This window comes from Labeo rohita, unplaced genomic scaffold (assembly GCF_022985175.1).
Source record: "Labeo rohita strain BAU-BD-2019 unplaced genomic scaffold, IGBB_LRoh.1.0 scaffold_1885, whole genome shotgun sequence".
Lineage (NCBI taxonomy): Eukaryota > Metazoa > Chordata > Actinopteri > Cypriniformes > Cyprinidae > Labeo > Labeo rohita.
Genome location: NW_026128094.1, coordinates 1 through 12,918, shown reverse-complemented (window position 1 = coordinate 12,918; position 12,918 = coordinate 1). Strand labels below are relative to the sequence as shown.

General features: G+C 39.7%; 1 protein-coding gene and 2 pseudogenes across 1 annotated transcript; all 3 read left to right on the top strand.

Annotated features, from left to right (window-relative positions):
* The first annotated feature begins 318 nt into the window (after positions 1–318).
* Positions 319–4,340, top strand: LOC127159059 (protocadherin alpha-8-like; annotated as a pseudogene).
* A 2,282-nt stretch (positions 4,341–6,622) lies between these two features.
* On the top strand, positions 6,623–11,123 carry LOC127159058 (protocadherin alpha-3-like; annotated as a pseudogene).
* Positions 11,124–11,944: 821 nt separating this feature from the next.
* On the top strand, positions 11,945–12,897 carry LOC127159061 (protocadherin gamma-C4-like; the record flags this gene model as incomplete). The annotated part of the gene is made up of 1 exon (XM_051102000.1): positions 11,945–12,897. A coding segment is annotated over exon 1 (718 nt), but the record flags the coding sequence as incomplete, so codon positions are not given.
* Between the last annotated feature and the right edge of the window lie 21 nt (positions 12,898–12,918).

Genomic DNA, 12,918 nt, shown 5'->3' with positions numbered 1-12,918 from the left:
GGGACTTTAGTGTTTGCTCTCGTTGACCTGGGTTTTATTGACATTACTAGTTTCTGAGAGTTCAAACGTTAAAAGTGGCTTAATAGTGTTGAAATAAACAGACCTAAAAAAACGGCTTAATATATTACTATTGCATATTAAAATTGAATTTTCGCACTTTTGTGGAGCTGTCCGTGGTTCTGAACTGGTTGTGACTTTTTTTTATATGAACATCACTGCAACTACTTATGTTTCTCCTGTTTCTAATACAAACATATATATATATATATATATATATATATTTTTTTTTTTTTTTTTTTTTGTCAGTTTAATTGAAAGTAAGTTGTTGTCAAACTTGCTTAAAGATGAAATGATAGCGGTGCTGTACAGATGAATAATTGTAATACACCATTTCAAATTAATTTATGATCTTACTAATATATTTATAGTTTATTGATTTAGTTATGAAATGTCATCTTTTACATTTACACATTTACATTTATTCATTTAGCAGACGCTTTTATCCAAAGCGACTTACAGGTGTGGAATACATCAAGCGATTTATCCTAAAGAGGCAAAATGACTTAGGAAATGCTCATAATACCATATAACAGGCATTGTTCAGGTAAGTACAGCTAGAAAGGGAAAAGAGTAGAATACAGGATTTTTGGTTGTTGTTGTTGTTTAAGTCAAATAGTGTCAAAAGAGATGGGTTTTCAGCAGTCGCTTGAAAGTTGTTTGGGAGTTGGCATTCCAGATAGCAGTGGGAAGATCATTCCACCAGCCAGGAACGGTGTAAGAAAATGTTCTGGAAAGTGACTTTGTGCCTCTTTGTGATGGTACAATGAGGCGTCGCTCACTGGCGGATCTCAGAGTTCTGGAGGGAGTGTAGATTGGTAGCAGTGGGTGGAGGTAGGCGTGCGCTGAGCCTGTGGCTGTTCTACATGCAAGCATCAGTGTCTTGAATTTGATGGGAGCTGCAATTGGGAGCCAGTGCAGGATGATAAAGAGAGGTGTGACATGGGCTGTTTTGGGCTTGTTGAAGACCAGTTGTGCTGCTGCATTCTGAATCATTTGTAGAGGTTTGACTGTGCATGAAGGAAGACCGGCTAGAAGAGCATTGCAGTAGTCCAGCCTAGAGATGACCAGGGCCTGGAGTTTAGTGGCCTGCTCTGTTAGAAAGGGCCTGATCTTTCTAATGTTGTGTAGGGCAAACCTGCAAGATCGAGCAGTTTTAGCTATATGGTCTTTGAAAGTCAGATGGTCATCAAAGATTACACCAAGATTTCTGGCAGAACTTGATAGGGTAATTGTTAATGTACCTAAATGGATGGTGAAATCATGCTGTACTTTGCAGTAATATAAGGGAATTGGATATTATAGAACTAGCTACATGTTGCTCATAGCAAAGTCTAGTTAATTCGTTTAAAATATCTCTTGAAATGGAAGATAAATACAGAACATGTAAATAAAAAATAGTTTGTTTTGATGACGAAAGTGCTCCCATATCCTCTCATATATTTAACACACCAAAAATCGTAATATTTTATTGTAAAACAGTTAAAAAAAAACAAACAAAAAACAAATGAAACAAGATGGATAGCTGCAATTCGATATGATGATCTGTTTGTGGTATTATTAAGGATTTTGGTGGGTATTAATTCATAAATCCGCGTGGTGTCACCATAGCCCGTTGAATCTCCAACTGTATTCTGTGTTTGGAAGCCCCTCCCGGTTTTAGTGGGGAGGAGATTTCACAGCGCTTTGTTTCCGAGAGACTGGACCTGTAAGAGAGTGTACGAGTACCTCGTGTTTTCTCGTCGCTAAAATGGAATATTGTCTAATATTTCTTTATTCGCATTGATGAACCTGGAATACCGTCTTTTATTTTGTGGATCACTGCAGGGGACTCACTGGATGTAATAATGTTCTCGCCGTACAAAAGGAAATCTATTGTGGCCTGTATTGTGCTTGTTGTTTTAGAGTGTTGTTGGGACGCGGTATCAGGGCAGCTTTCTTATTCCGTTTCCGAGGAGGTGAATCCAGGAACATCAGTGGGAAATATCGCTAAGGATTTAAACCTTAATGTTCAGGAACTGGAGTCGCGCATGTTTCAGATTGTCACGGGATCCAAGAAAAAATATTTCGAGGTAAATCTAAAAACTGGATTTCTGTATGTGAGCGAAAGAATAGATAGAGAGGAGCTTTGTGCCAAAGCACCTAAATGTACAGTAAATGTAGAAGCGGTTATCAACAATCCACTAAAGCTTTATCAAATAGAAATTAATATTGTAGATGTAAATGATAATTCCCCATCATTTAGTGACAAAACTCAATATTTAGACATCGCAGAGAACACTTTACCAGGCGTAAAATTCCCTCTTTCTTATGCGTCTGATGCGGATGTAGGAAAAAATACTGTGAGCACATATAAACTAAGCCAAAATGAATATTTTTCATTAGCTGTGCACAAAGGAGGAGAGCAGAGTGTCTCCGCCGAGCTAGTTCTCCAAAAAGCGTTAGACCGAGAGAAACAGCCTGTGATCAAGCTCACACTGACCGCTGCGGATGGAGGAAATCCACCGAGATCAGGCACATCTCAAATAATTATCGGGGTTTTAGATAATAATGACAATGCTCCTGAGTTCAGTCGCCCTTTGTATAAAGCTAGTCTTGTTGAAAACGTGCCAGTTGGTACAACTGTGACAATTCTAAACGCAACAGACAAAGATGAGGGGACGAATAGTGAGATCGTTTACTCCCTTAGAAAGAAAGATCAAGATCACATTTTAGACATTTTTCAAATTGATCCGAATACTGGTGTTATCACAGTTAAAGGCAATATAGATTTCGAGGAGAACAATGCATTTGAGATCCGCGCACAGGCCAGTGATAAAGGCCAGCCTCCGATGTCCACGCACTGCAAAGTCCTGGTGGAGGTGCTGGATGTTAACGACAATGAGCCAGAGATAACCGTGACGTCACTCCTCAGTACAGTGAAAGAGGACGCCAGTACAATGGCACTGCTGTGCTCTCGTGTCAGTGATTGACAGTGGACGGCGGCAAAAATGGAATGGTTAATTGTGTTGTGTTCAACAAAGTTCCTTTTAAACTTGAGACGAATTACAAAAATTATTATTCTCTAGTGGTAGATGGACCTATAGACAGAGAGCGCGCGTCTGAGTATAACGTGACTATCACAGCTACTGATGAAGGGACTCCGCCTCTCTCTAGCACCAGTGTCATTACTGTACACGTTTCTGATGTGAATGACAACGCGCCGCGCTTTCCAGAGCCCATCATTAATGTTTATGTGAAAGAGAACAATCCAACTGGAGCTGTTATTCATACAGTATCTGCGTTTGATCCTGACATAGGTGATAATGCTCGGATAACATATTCTCTATTAGAAAGCTCGAAAAGCGGCCCGGTAACATCCATGATCAACATAAACTCTGACAGTGGAGATATACACAGTTTACAGTCGTTTAACTATGAGGAGATAAAAACATTTGAGTTTAAAGTTCAGGCCACAGACTCTGGTGTTCCTCCGCTCAGCAGTAACGTGACTGTAAATGTTTTTATTCTGGATGAGAATGACAACAGTCCCGGGATTCTCGCGCCCTATTCCGAACTCGGTTCCGTTAACACAGAGAACATTCCCTATTCTGCTGATGCGGGCTACTTTGTGGCCAAGATCAGGGCTGTAGATGCAGATTCTGGTTACAATGCGCTGCTGTCTTACCACATCTCTGAACCCAAAGGAAACAATCTGTTTCGAATCGGAACCAGCAGCGGGGAGATCAGGACTAAGAGGAGAATGAGTGACAATGACTTGAAAACTCACCCGTTGGTCATTTTGGTTTGTGATAACGGAGAGCCCTCATTGTCAGCGACTGTGTCTATTGATGTTGTGGTTGTTGAAAGCGCAGGTGACGTCAAGACTCCATTCAGACATGCGCCGATAAAGGAGGAGAGTTTCTCGGATTTAAATCTGTATTTGCTGATCGCCATTGTGTGCGTGTCCGTCATCTTTTTACTGAGTCTCATCAGTTTGATAGCTGTAAAATGCCACAGGACAGACAGCAGTTTGGGCAGGTACAGCGCCCCAATGATCACCACACACCCTGACGGGAGCTGGTCTTACTCCAAATCTGCTCAGCAGTATGACGTGTGTTTTAGCTCGGACACACTGAAGAGTGACGTAGTGGTTTTCCCTGCGCCATTTCCGCCTGCAGATGCAGAACTGATCAGTATTAATGGAGGAGACACTTTTACCAGAACACAAACACTTCCTAACAAAGAAAAGGTAAGAGATTAAAGGATTTTCATTTCGATTCTTTGTTTTTGTTTTGTGGCACTTAGTATTTTAGTGTTTCCTCTCATTGACCTGTTTTTATTGACAAACAATTAAATTACTAATTTCTTAGACTTAAAATGTTAAAAGTGACTTAATTGTTAATAATGTTTTGCTGAAATGAACAGACCTAAAGGAACGGCTTAATATTTTAATTCATATTAAAATTTAATGTTCGCACTTTTGTGGAGCTGTCCGTGGTTCTGACCTGGTTGTGGCCTTTTTATATGAACGTCGCTGCAACTGCTTCTGTTTCTCCTGTTTCTAATACTAACATCATGATTTATTATTTTTTTATTGCTTTATTTATTTGAAAACCAGTAAATCTTTGACTTTTCTTTCAAAATGTTGCTTAAATGTGAAATGTATACTGGTTCTTTGCACAGATGACTAATTGTAATAATTTGATGGAAGTGTGCAATTTCAAATTAATTTCATTATTATTTTAACCATATTTTAGCTAGTTTACAGCAATTTAGTTATGAAATTTCTTTGCAGTAATTTAAGGGAATTGGGTATTATAGATCATACTAATACCTTTATGCTTTAAGTAAAATCTAATTTCATTATTTAAAATATGTATTGAAATGGAAAATAGAATACAATGTTGCTCATATGAAATTTTAAAATAGTTTGTGTTTTGATGACGATAAACACAGAACATGCATATCCTTTTAATGATATTCAACATTCCAAACAGTGGGCACGTGTGTTTTCTTAATGAAATAGTTAATAAATAAATAAATAAGATGAATAGCTTCAATTTGATATGATCATCTGTTTGTGGTATTATTAGGAGTTTTGGTGGATATTAGTTCATAAATCCGCGTGGTGTCACTATAGCCCGTTGAATCTCGAACTGTCTTCCTGTTTGGAAGCCCCTCCCGGTTTTAGTGGGGAGGAGTTTTCCTAAGGCTTTGTTTCCGAGAGACTGGACCTGTAAGAGAGTGTACGAGTACCTCGTGTTTTCTCGTCGCTAAAATGGAATATTGTCTAATGTTTCTTTATTCGCATTGATGAACCTGGAATACCGTCTTTTATTTTGTGGATCACTGCAATGGACTCACTGGATGTAATGTTCTCTCGCCGTACAGAAGGAAATCTATTGTGGCCTGTATTGTGCTCGTTGTTTTTCCTGTTGTTGGGACGCGGTATCAGGGCAGCTTTCTTATTCCGTTTCGGAGGAGGTGAATCCAGGAACATCAGTGGGAAATATTGCTAAGGATTTAAACCTTAATGTTCAGGAACTGGAGTCGCGCATTTTCAGATTGTCACGGGACCCAAGAAAAAGGTATTTCGAGGTAAATCTAAAAACTGGATTTCTGTATGTGAGCGAAAGAATAGACAGAGAGGAGCTTTGTGCCAAAGCACCTAAATGTACAGTCAGTGTAGAAGCGGTTATCAACAATCCATTGAAGTTTTATCAAATCGAAATTAATATTGTAGATGTAAATGACAATTCACCAGCATTTCAGCGACAAAAGACAAACCCTAGACATTGCGGAATCACACTTTCCAGGGGTAAGATTTCCATCTCCATCACGCTACAGACGCAGATGTTGGGAAAAAATTCAATAAAGAGCTACAAGCTTAGTCCGAATGAATATTTTTCTCTAGCTGTGCAGAAAGGAGGAGATCAGAGTGTATCTGCTGAGTTAGTGCTGCAGAAAGCTTTAGATCGAGAGAAACAGCCTGTGATCCAGCTCACACTGACCGCTGTAGACGGAGGAAAACCTCCAAAATCTGGTACATCTCTTATACTAATTAAAGTTTTAGATATTAATGATAATATTCCTGTTTTCAGTAAGTCCTTGTATAAAACAACCGTTTTTGAAAATGCGGCTATTGGTACTCAATTGTAACTGTTCAAACGCTGTTGACCTGATGAAGGTACTAATGGTGATATTGTTTATTCATTTATTAATCAAAAGAGATCAAAATAAAATTCTGCAAATTTTTTTATTGAATCAAATACTGGTGTTATCACAGTTAAAGGCAATATAGATTATGAGGAAAACAATGCATTTGAGATCCGCGTACAGGCCAAAAGATAAAGGCCATAAACCGATGTCCACGCACTGTAAAGTCCTGGTGGAGGTGTTGGATGTTAATGACAACATTCCGGAGATATCTGTGACGTCTTTAGTGAGCACTGTTAAAGAAGATGCTCCGATTGACACAATGGTTGGTATGATAACCGTCACTGATAATGATGCTGGTAAAAACGGACATAACCCTTGCGTTGTGTCAAACAAAGTTCCTTTTAAACTTGAGAATAATTACAAGAATTATTATACTTTAGTTGTTAATGGGCCTCTAGACAGAGAGCGCGCGTCTGAGTATAACGTGACTATCACAGCTACTGATGAAGGGACTCCGCCTCTCTCTAGCACCAGTGTCATTACTGTACATGTTTCTGATGTAAATGACAACGCGCCGCGCTTTCCAGAGCCCATCATTAATGTTTATGTGAAAGAGAACAGTCAGATTGGAGCTGTTATTCATACAGTATCTGCTTTTGATCCTGACGTAAGTGATAATGCCCGGATAACATATTCTTTACTAGAGAGCTCGAAGAGCATCCCAGTGACATCCATGATCAACATTAATTCTGACAGTGGAGATATACACAGTGTTCAGTCGTTTAACTATGAGGAGATAAAAACGTTTGAGTTTAAAGTTCAGGCCACAGACTCTGGTGTTCCTCCGCTCAGCAGTAACGTGACTGTAAATGTTTTTATTCTGGATGAGAATGACAACAGTCCCGGGATTCTCGCGCCCTATTCCGAGCTCGGTTCCGTTAACACAGAGAACATTCCCTATTCTGCTGATGCGGGCTACTTTGTGGCCAAGATCAGGGCTGTAGATGCAGATTCTGGTTACAGTGCGCTTCTGTCTTACCACATCTCTGAACCCAAAGGAAACAATCTGTTCCGAATCGGAACCAGCAGCGGGGAGATCAGGACTAAGAGGAGAATGAGTGACAATGACTTGAAAACTCACCCGTTGGTCATTTTGGTTTGTGATAACGGAGAGCCCTCACTGTCAGCGACTGTGTCTATTGATGTTGTGGTTGTTGAAAGCGCAGGTGATATCAAGACTCCATTCAGACATGCGCCGATAAAGGAGGAGAGTTTCTCGGATTTAAATCTGTATTTGCTGATCGCCATTGTGTGCGTGTCCGTCATCTTTTTACTGAGTCTCATCAGTTTGATAGCTGTAAAATGCCACAGGACAGACAGCAGTTTGGGCAGGTACAGCGCCCCAATGATCACCACACACCCTGACGGGAGCTGGTCTTACTCCAAATCTACTCAGCAGTATGACGTGTGTTTTAGCTCGGACACACTGAAGAGTGACGTAGTGGTTTTCCCTGCGCCATTTCCGCCTGCAGATGCGGAGCTGATCAGTATTAATGGAGGAGACACTTTTACCAGAACGCAAACACTTCCTAATAAAGAAAAGGTAAGACTCGTTTACTGAAGCCAGATATTTGTGTTTTTATATAGAATTTAATATTGTTGACGTTTTAGGTTATATTCTTGAATCTCGTTTTGAAATCGAGCGTTCAATTTATTTTTATTCATACTGTCAAAAATATATCATTATTATTATTTTTTTTTAACCCGTGTGCAGATTTTTAAACGACATTTTTAACCCATTATCAGCTGAACCTGCTGCTTTTTTCGAGATGTGGGAAGTTACCTCAAAACCACTCTAATAGTTAATTTATTTATTGTACTCCTCCTCCTACTACTACTAATAACTATCATTATAGCAGTTTTTAATAGGACTACACTTTTCATTGACCATATGTATTGTATTTTTATGTTTCTATGTTTTTGTTATTCAGATTTTATCCGTTGTGTAGGCCTAACATGTTTTCACAGTACGTTAGTTTAAATGATGGCGATCAGTAGCGTTTTATATTTATCAGTATCTGGTGGATTGTTTTCTACGTTATCTTTGTAATATCGAAATCAGAAAACGTTGTGTATTTTCAAGTATTGAGCATGTTTGTCCACACGGTGTCAGTGGCTACCCATGTAAATTCTCTTGTGTCTTTGTAAAGCTCCTCCTTTCGATGGGCAGGGAACCTCGCCTCGTCATAGGTCTTTGTTTGAAAGGACAGGGCCGCCTTGGAGTTGCAATCTCGGTGTTTTTGCGAAAGCTTTAAGCTATGGAACATGTGAATTCTGTCTTTTTTGTTTAACCGACGGTTTTACTAACCAGAGGAAATATGGATATAACAGATGACAATTGGAGCTTTAAGTGGATTTTTATTGTGTTTTTCTTTAATAACTGGAATTACGTAAATGGGCAGATTGTGTATTCTGTGTCGGAGGAGGTGAACACCGGGACCACGGTAGGAAATTTAGCAAAGGATCTAAACTTGAATGTACAAGACCTTGACAGGAGAGGATTTCAGATCGTCACAGGACCTAACAAAAGATATTTTGATCTACATACAAAGAATGGGATTTCTCTTTGTTAAAGAAAGAATAGACAGAGAGGAGCTGTGCGGTCGGAGCTCTAAATGCGCTTTAGAGTTGGAGGCTATTGTTAGTGCTCCGATGAACCTATACCGATTTGAGGTAAATATTTTAGATGTTAACGACAATGCACCAACATTTCGAACCTCAAAACTGTATCTTAATATTTCTGAACAGACATATCAAGGGCAGAGATTTACATTACCAAGTGCATTCGATCTCGATGTTGGAGTTAATTCGATAAAAAGCTATAAGCTGAGTCCGAATGAGCACTTTTCTTTGGATGTGCAAAGCGGAGGAGATCAGAGTGTATCTGCTGAATTAGTGCTGCAGAAAGCTTTAGATCGAGAGAAACAGCCTGTTATCCAGCTCACGCTGACCGCTGTAGACGGAGGAAAGCCTCAAAAATCTGGTACAACGCAGATAATCGTTTATGTAGTAGATGTGAACGATAATATTCCTGTGTTCGACAAGCCACTTTATAAAGCGCGGATGCCAGAAAATTCACCGCCCGGTGCTTCTGTGATCACAGTGATCGCAAAAGATGCAGACGAGGGTCTTAATGGTGAAGTCGCATACTCCTTTATAAATCATGATAATGATAACAGTGTAAATGCTTTCTCTATCAATCCAACTACTGGGGAGATAACCATAAAGGGTCCTATAGATTATGAAGAAACTGCTGCAATTGAGATTCGTGTTCAGGCCGAGGATAAAGGCCAAAATCCACGAGCATCACATTGTAAGGTCTTAGTCGAAGTAATTGACGTAAATGATAATGCACCAGAAATAAGCGTAATGTCTTTAGTTGATGAAGTGAGAGAGGATTCGTCTCCAGGTACAATGGTAGGATTAATCACAGTAAAAGATGGCGACGCTGGTAAAAATGGTGTTGTGCAGCTCAAAATAAAGGACTCGGAGCAATTTAGATTAGAGAATACTTACAAAAACAGATATTCGTTAATGGTTAACGGTCCATTGGACAGAGAGCGCGTATCTGAGTATAACCTGACTATCACAGCTACTGATGAAGGGACTCCGCCTCTCTCTAGCACCAGTGTCATTACTGTACACGTTTCTGATGTGAATGACAACGCACCGCGCTTTCCAGAGCCCATCATTAATGTTTATGTGAAAGAGAACAATCCGATTGGAGTTATTATTCATACAGTATCTGCTTTTGATCCTGACGTAGATGATAATGCCAGAATAACATATTCTTTACTAGAAAGCTCGAAAAGCGGCCCGGTAACATCCATGATCAACATAAACTCTGACAGTGGAGATATACACAGTTTACAGTCGTTTAACTATGAGGAGATAAAAACGTTTGAGTTTAAAGTTCAGGCCACAGACTCTGGTGTTCCTCCGCTCAGCAGTAACGTGACTGTAAATGTTTTTATCCTGGATGAGAATGACAACAGTCCCGGGATTCTCGCGCCCTATTCTGAGCTTGGTTCCGTTAACACAGAGAACATTCCCTATTCTGCTGATGCGGGCTACTTTGTGGCCAAGATCAGGGCTGTAGATGCAGATTCTGGTTACAATGCGCTGCTGTCTTACCACATCTCTGAACCCAAAGGAAACAATCTGTTCCGAATCGGAACCAGCAGCGGGGAGATCAGGACTAAGAGGAGAATGAGTGACAATGACCTGAAAACTCACCCGTTGGTCATTTTGGTTTGTGATAACGGAGAGCCCTCACTGTCAGCGACTGTGTCTATTGATGTTGTGGTTGTTGAAAGCGCAGGTGATGTCAAGACCACATTCAGACATGCACCGATAAAGGAGGAGAGTTTCTCGGATTTAAATCTGTATTTGCTGATCGCCATTGTGTGCGTGTCCGTCATCTTTTTACTGAGTCTCATCAGTTTGATAGCTGTAAAATGCCACAGGACAGACAGCAGTTTGGGCAGGTACAGCGCCCCAATGATCACCACACACCCTGACGGGAGCTGGTCTTACTCCAAATCTACTCAGCAGTATGACGTGTGTTTTAGCTCGGACACACTGAAGAGTGACGTAGTGGTTTTCCCTGCGCCATTTCCGCCTGCCATTTCCGCCTGCTGATGCAGAACTGATCAGTATTAATGGAGGAGACACTTTTACCAGAACACAAACACTTCCTAATAAAGAAAAGTGTTTGTCTAGAAACATTTTCTCTCATGTTCAGCAGAAAAAGTGGAGACAGACTTTGTTTATCTCATTTAAGACATATTTAATCATCCAATACATAGTTTTCTGTTTCATACTACCTATGTATATCCACAAGGTGTCAGCAGCGACCTGCGTAAAAATGATCTATTTTTTTTTTTTCTCTACGAGACTCCTCCCTGTTTTGGGGCAGGGCGTTTGAGCTGAAGCAGTGCTTTGTTCGTGAGAAGCCACAATAGAGATTTCTGAATCGCAGTGCAACGTGGTTTGTTTTTATACAACAGTGTGCGGATGTTTTTAGTTTTTTACAGTTGATGTGATGCTGGCGGATCATGGCGAATTCACAAAAGGAAGGAAATATATTGTGGATATATATGGCTGTATTTTATTTCCTTCCGAGGATATCTTCCGGGCAGATTGCGTATTCTGTGTTGGAGGAGGCCAGCCCGGGGACTACAGTTGGTAATATAGTAAAAGATTTAAACCTTAATTTGCAAGAACTGGAAAGGAGCTTTTTGTTGTATTAAAAACCTCGCGCCCACACATCTAGACAGCAGATTTTGTCACGATCACAAGGCCTCATTTTTGTCCTGAAAATCACAACATTTATATGGTGCAATACAAAAAAAAAATAAAAAAAATAAATAAATAAAATAAAATAAAATAAAAAATAAGACATGCATACAAACAAACAAATAAATAAATAAAAATAGAAAAATAGAGACATTTATATTTTCGGCACGTTTGGTATAGCACTTTTTTTAATGTAGTGAAACTTCATCTTCCCTGATTTTTTATTTTACTTTTAAGTGCAATGTGAATAGAGAAATCTTACAAACATAAAACAGTACACAATTAAGTTTTTGGTGAATTTTAATCATATACTAATAACATTGTCCAATAATATAAGTAAATAGTTTGACATTCAAAAATTGTGATTATAAAGACATTGGGTTCTTCCAACTGTATTTACCTACCTCGCCTCAATTTGTCCGCGCGGTGTCGTTAGAGAACTGGATTTTTCTTACCTCAGCCGTGCAAAGCTCCTCCTCAGTTAGGGAGGATTCAGTGTATCACGTGGGGCTTTTGTTCGCAAAAGGCCACATTGCTGTCTCTGTTTTTGCATGAGCTGTGAGGAATTACAGCCTTGTGTGGTTGTATTACCGAATGGATGAGACAAATTTACCGAAGAAATTATGAAAATGTCGAAACACGGATTTAAATGGTGGATGTATTTTATCGCAACGTTTTCAATTTGGAATATTACCGATGGGCAGATTGTGTATTCGGTGTCGGAGGAGGCTGATCCGGGAACCACAGTGGGAAATATAGCGAAGGATTTGAACCTTAATCTTCAAGAATTAGAACATCGTGGGTTTCAGATCGTTTCAGGCCCAAATAAGAGGTATTTCAGTGTTAATTTAAAAAGTGGTGTTCTTTTAGTTAAAGAGAGAATAGACAGGGAACAGTTATGCGGAAGGAGCAGCAAATGCTCTCTGGAGTTAGAAGCTATTATTAACTCCCCCTTAAACATGTATCGACTGGAGGTAAATATTTTAGACATAAATGATAACATTCCTAATTTTAAGTCACCAAAAACAGAGTTAAACATTGCCGAATCTGCCTTCCCGGGGGAGAGATTTACGCTACCAAGTGCGTTTGATGCCGATGTCGGCAGTAATTCGGTGAAGAGCTACAAGCTCAGTCCGAATGAACATTTTTCTCTCGATGTTCAGAGCAGCGGAGAGCAGAGTGTGTCAGCTGAACTGGTGCTGCAAAAAGCTTTAGATCGAGAGAAACAGCATGTTATCCAGCTCACACTGACTGCTGTAGATGGAGGAAAACCTCCAAAATCCGGAACATCTCAAATTATTATTAATGTGGAGGATGCAAACGATAACATCCCTGTGTTTAGTAAATCTCTTTACAAAACGA